Consider the following 6,050-nt stretch of genomic DNA (forward strand, 5'->3'; position numbering starts at 1 on the left):
ATCACTTTTGTCTGTAAGAAAATTAATTTAGAGCTCTAGTTAATAATTCTCCTGGACACAATAGGAGTGTTTCAATTCAAACCCCTCTGATGACTTTCTAGCTTGCCTGACAGGTTTGTTCAGATTCACAGCCTCCCAACCACAAGAGGCACGGGAAGCTTAAGATATTCTAACAATGCAGAGCTCCTCCGAGAGTTAAAATTGTTAGAATAGAACTAGGAGAGGATTTCTTTGTTGAGCTAATGCTTGATGCCAAGTTTCCATATCCCTTACCTACCGTGTCCCTGGGAGTGTATTGATTAATATAGTTGGTGTATAGAAATGTAAGTAGTAGCTTTAATGTTTGTAACCTTGGACCCTTGAGTTAATTCTTTTCTTGTTATAACCCATCACACTTTTGCCCTATAGGAATGCAACTTTATCTAATGCTTTCGGAGGGTGGCGCCTGACTTTAGAATAATCACCTTTAGAGAAAAATAAGCTTTCTGAAGAAGGGGTCATAAAATGTTAACAGGCCTCCTGGCCTGAAGATGATGTAAATCACCTAAAACTTTTGCATATGATAAGTTTGCAGAAAGAAAGCCTGGCTTCGATAAGGATCAAGGACTGCTGACCTTGCATGACTCTACTCCTTCCCCCATTATCCTCTATGCACAACTTAAGGTATAAAAACTACTTTGGAAAATAAAGTGCAGGCCTTGCTCACCAAAGCTTGGTCTCCCCATGTCGTTCTTTCTCTTTCCTTTTCCTTTTCAGGCTGATCCCCTGGAGCGCAGGGGCTCTCTGCGTTCACTTTCCTGCCTGGGCTTCTAAGACCCACTCGAGAAGGTGCCTAGGGTGGGGCACCTTCCACGATTTGAGAGGGCGCCTGTGGCCTACATGAACAGAGCAAGTCCTGTGCTGGGGCTTTATTGGCTTTCTGTGTAAGCCAAGGAATATCAGCCTCTTTTCTCTCCTCTATTTTCTTAACTGCAAAATTCTTTCCTTATCTCTATCTCTTTATCTATCCTTTGAATCGCCGACGCCATCCTCCCGAGGGAATCCCTGGATCCAACTGGGGCAGCACCCCAGTAGGTCGTGAAGATCTTTTTTGTACAGTTCTTCTATGTATTCTTGCCACCTCTTCTTAATATCTTCTGCTTCTGTTAGGTCCATACTATTTCTGTCCTTTATCGAGCCCATCTCTGCATGAAATGTTCCTTTGGTATCTCTGATTTTCTTGAAGAGATCTCTAGTCTTTCCCATTCTGTTGTTTTCCTCCATTTCTTTGCATTGATCGTTGAAGAAGGCTTTCTTATCTCTCCTTGCTATTCTTTGGAACTCTGTATTCAGATATTTATATCTTTCCTTTTCTCCTTTGCTTTTCTCTTCTCTTCTTTTCACAGCTATTTGTAAGGCCTCCCCAGACAGCCATTTTGCTTTTTTGCATTTCTTTTCCATGGGGATGGTCTTGATCCCTGTCTCCTGTACAATGTCACGAACCTCATTCCATAGTTCATCAGGCACTCTATCTAACAGATCTAGGCCCTTAAATCTATTTCTCACTTCCACTGTATAATCATAAGGGATTTGATTTAGGTCATACCTGAATGGTCTAGTGGTTTTCCCTACTTTCTTCAATTTAAGTCTGAATTTGGCAATAAGGAGTTCATGGTCTGAGCCACAGTCAGCTCCTGGTCTTGTTTTTGCTGACTGTATAGAGCTTCTCCATCTTTGGCTGCAAAGAATATAATCAATCCGATTTCGGTGTTGACCATCTGGTGATGTCCATGTATAGAGTCGTCTCTTGTGTTGTTGGAAGAGGGTGTTTGCTATGACCAGTGCATTTTCTTGGCAAAACTCTATTAGTCTTTGCCCTGCTTCATTCCTTATTCCAAGGCCAAATTTGCCTGTTACTCCAGGTGTTTCTTGACTTCCTGCTTTTGCATTCCAGTCCCCTATAATGAAAAGGACATCTTTTTTGGGTGTTAGTTCTAAAAGGTCTTGTAGGTCTTTTTAGAACCATTCAACTTCAGCTTCTTCAGCATTACTGGTTGGGGCATAGACTTGGATTACTGTGATATTGAATGGTTTGCCTTGGAAACGAACATTCTGTTGTTTTTGAGATTTCATCCAAGTACTCCGTTTCAGACTCTTTTGTTGACCATGATGGCTACTCCATTTCTTCTGAGGGATTCCTGTCCGCAGTAGTAGATATAATGGTCATCTGAGTTAAATTCAACCATTCCAGTCCATTTGAGTTTGCTGATTCCTAGAATGTCGACATTCACTCTTGCCATCTCTTGTTTGACCACTTCCAATTTGCCTTGATTCATGGACCTGACATTCCAGGTTCCTATGCAATATTGCTCTTTACAGCATCGGACCTTGCTTCTATCACCAGTCACATCCACAGCTGGGTATTGTTTTTGCTTTGGCTCCGTTCCTTCATTCTTTCTGGAGTTATTTCTCCACTGATCCCCAGTAGCATATTGGGCACCTACTGACCTGGGGAGTTCCTCTTCCAGTATCCTATCATTTTGCCTTTTCATACTGTTCATAGGATAGGTGTGGTGCATATCAGAGGAATGATTTCAGTGAGCTCAGACTCTTGCATCTTCCCATAATAGAAAAGTGCTAAATTCTTTAACTTGGGATATCTAGTTTTTTTAAATTTACAAAAAACTTTTGACAATCAGACTGACTACCTGCCCTTTGTTGCAAAACTCCTATATAATCTGGCTCCTCTCTTCTGCCTCTTCAGACCAGTTCTCTCAAGGTCACTTGAGATGCTATCTCCCAGGTTTGAAGTCCTAAAAATTCCCGCCAAATAGAACTCAACTTAGAACTCAACACAGTTCTCAACTTGTAGGTTGTGACTATGTTTTAAGTCGACACACCCCACACGAGCTTGTTTCACTCCTATCCCATAGGCCTGGGCAGTCTTAAAAAAACTTTCCAGGGACTTCCCTGGTGGTACAGTGGATAGGAATCTACCTGCCAATGCAGGGGCCAAGGGTTCGTTCCATCTTCGTCCAGGAAGATTCAACAGGGTGCGGAGCCACGGAAGTCCATGTGCCACAACTGCTGGGCCTGCACACCCAGAGCCTGTGCTCCTCAAGAGAAGACACCGCAATGGGAACCCTTCATACAGCAAGGAAGAGCAGGCCCGCTCACCATAACTAGAGAAAGCGTGTACAGGAATGAAGAGCCAGCACAACCAAAAATAAATAACTCTCCAGGATTAGAAATCTGGGGTGAATGGGATGGAAAATCCCCTGTGAGCTTCATACAACACTTTTCCAAAACAACCTAAAGTTTTTCCATGCCATGGGAGCCCACATTTCTTTAAAGGAAGAGCAATCTTCAGCGAAGAGAATACATGTGTCCCAGGAGTGAACTCAGGACAGCAGACATCCTCCACTAGAAGGCTCCCGCAATGACCAATTTGCAAACCTCCCTCCTCTAGACACAGGACCACAGCTAATCCATCCCAGCCAGACAGCAAAGCATCTTCATCCTAAGGAAGCAAAAAAGGAGGTTCCATTCTTCCTTGATCACTCTTTCTAGGGTCTGGAATCCTGCCCTGAGTCAACTACCAATAGGCACATGCCAGGGGTCTGGCCATCTACCTCTACAAAGATTAAACCATGTGTTGCTGCAACTGCTGACCTTCAACACCCCCTGAAAGGAGTTCAGGGTGGAGAGCAGAAATGAGGCACTGTGTGCTCCAGGAAAAACTGAGAAGACAGGTCCTCAGATGGTTAGACATTATCAGGAGCCAATTTTGTGAGCCCAATTTTTGTATCTCCTCATATTTGGAAAAGCACTAAAATCCTTGAAGGTGATGACTGTTCCTCATGACTAGCAAAGCTTCACAAGACTAGTAGAAATCTTCTGGAAAAATATGTGCTTGATTGCATGTATACCCCCTTCCCCAAATCACATGCATACTGACCTTTCCCCCTGCCTCTTTGGAACAGTTTCTCAGAGCTATCTGAGGGTCTGGCTCCTGGGCAGCAGTCCTCATTTGGCCCCTAGTAAAACTTAACACTCACGTTGTGCCTTTTTTTTTTTTTTAAGTTGACACCTGCCAAGATGGCCTTCCCCTTATGCAGCTGCACCATTCTGTGTCCACAAGTATGTCTGTGGGCTCACCTCTGGGGGTAGAAAAATGACATGGCACCTTTTCTGAGGGAGGAGGATGAAATTCTGATGTGTCAGGTCCTATGTAGGTAAGGACTTTACCTAAAGTTCTTCACTGAGGACCACTCTGCCTCTGGGGGAGGGGACATGGTCCACCTGCCATCTCCTCTCCCCAACAGAAGACTGCCCTTTGCTCATTACGTATTATAGCAGGACAGGGCCCCAACCTCCAGCATGTCTCAGGAACCTTCCCCGGGGATTGGAAATGGTGAGGGGCTAGCCCCGGCAAGGCCAAAGCCAGTGTGCTTGAACAAGACTTGGTTTCAGCATTGCTCCTGTCTACCCACTAGTGCCAAGAACATTTTTCTACTATTGCGTTCATACGAAGAATCAGAAAATTTAGAACAGCAGCCTTGGAGATAAGCAATCAGACCCCATGTTTTTATAGAGCCTCTCCTCCAGGGAAGGGCAGAGACTTTGTAAGCAAGCAGGACCCTGTGGGGCTTTCCCAGGACAGTCCCTCCCCCATCTCTGCTTTAGGTCCTCTCTGAAGTACTTTGTTATTGTTCAGTGGCTAAGTCCAGACTCTTTGCAAACCCACCGACTACAGCACGCCTAGATAACAGTATTTGATACATATTTCCCGGGCTGTTTTATAGATATGAAACCCCTCACCAAATGGAAGATGTTAACGACTAGATGACCATGAGTACACAGCTCCAAGCCTCCTGGAGCCTAAGGAATGAAAACATTAACTTGTGACACCCCCATGTTACTTCATTGTGAGCCAGTCAAGAGAATTGTGCAGATCTTATTTCTGACCCTGCGATACCCCCTCACCTGGCTTTAAAAATGCTTTGTCAAGGGACTTCCCTGGTGGTTCAGTGGCTGGGACTCTGCGATCCCAGTGCAGGGCCGGGGTTTGATCTCTGGTCAGGGAGCTGGATCCCATGTGCTGCAACTAGTAGCTCACAGGTCATAAGCAGAGATCCCAGCGCAGACCAACACATAAAGATTTTTAAAAAGCTTTGTCAAAACCTTTCCAGGAGAGGTTTCAGAGAGGCCTGCGACACCAGTCGGCTTGCATGGTCCTGCAATAAATATTTCTCCACTCCAAACTCCAGCCTTGTGGGTTGTTTGGCCTCACTGAGCCCTCCAGGCACAAAAACTTGCAGCTAACAGCTTGCCTCCACTACCTTTCCAAATCTGAACCAGACACGAACTTGATCTTTCTATCTACAAGATCAGAGTCAGCCCAGGAAACCCAAGCAGCAAACCTCTATTCTCCTTTCTTGGGACAAGCCCCAGCTCCCCCAACCCACCCCCTCCCTGGCAGGTCCCACGCTGTCCCCGCGCCCCGCGCCCGGAGCTACCTGTCCCGCAGGTGGCCGCTGCGCAGCCCCAGGGCCGTGCACTCGGCCGCGTCCACCGACACCCCTTTGCAGGACTTGATCGGGTAGATCCACAGCTCGCTCACCGTGCCCACCTGCTGCAGCCGCCGGCGCCGACCGGGCCGCGGGCGGCGCCAAGCGACGGCCCCCAGCGCCACTGCGGCCAGTCCCAGGGCGGCCACCCCCAGCCAGCGGGGCCCGGGCGGCGCGGGGAGGCCCAAGCGGGCCAGAGCCGAGGAGCCGGCGGCGCCCATGACCCAGCGATCGCGGGCGCGGGCGGGGGCCTGAGCGCACACGGGGCAGTGTCTGGAGTGAGGAGGGCGGCCGGGGCCCTCAGGGCTCCAAGCGAGAGGGCGGAGCCAGGGTTGGTCCAGTCAGGCGCCCTGGCACCCCTTCCGCGCGGCGCGCCGAGGAGGCGGGACTGGCTGTGCGCAAGGAGGGGAGGCCTAACTGAGGCGCCGAAGATCCGGCAGTAACCGAGGGACGTAAGACAGAGAGCGGCCGGGATGTTCAGACGCCCCTGGGGGAGGCAGG

At 48.0% G+C, this 6,050-nt stretch overlaps 1 protein-coding gene across 2 annotated transcripts in view; it reads right to left on the reverse strand.

Annotated features, from left to right (window-relative positions):
* Window positions 1-5,838, reverse strand: part of MTARC2 (mitochondrial amidoxime reducing component 2) — a 43,814-nt gene extending 37,976 nt beyond the window's left edge. The window contains exon 1 of one of the 2 annotated variants that reach the window (XM_044943170.1): window positions 5,499-5,838. In XM_044943170.1, the coding sequence (XP_044799105.1) occupies window positions 5,499-5,770 (272 nt within the window). In that variant the 5' untranslated portion in view covers window positions 5,771-5,838. The remainder of the gene's footprint in view (window positions 1-5,498) is intronic. The other variant, XM_006080636.3, reaches the window with a different exon arrangement.
* Between the last annotated feature and the right edge of the window lie 212 nt (window positions 5,839-6,050).

The sequence above is a fragment of the Bubalus bubalis genome, chromosome 5, assembly GCF_019923935.1.
Source record: "Bubalus bubalis isolate 160015118507 breed Murrah chromosome 5, NDDB_SH_1, whole genome shotgun sequence".
Taxonomy (NCBI): domain Eukaryota; kingdom Metazoa; phylum Chordata; class Mammalia; order Artiodactyla; family Bovidae; genus Bubalus; species Bubalus bubalis.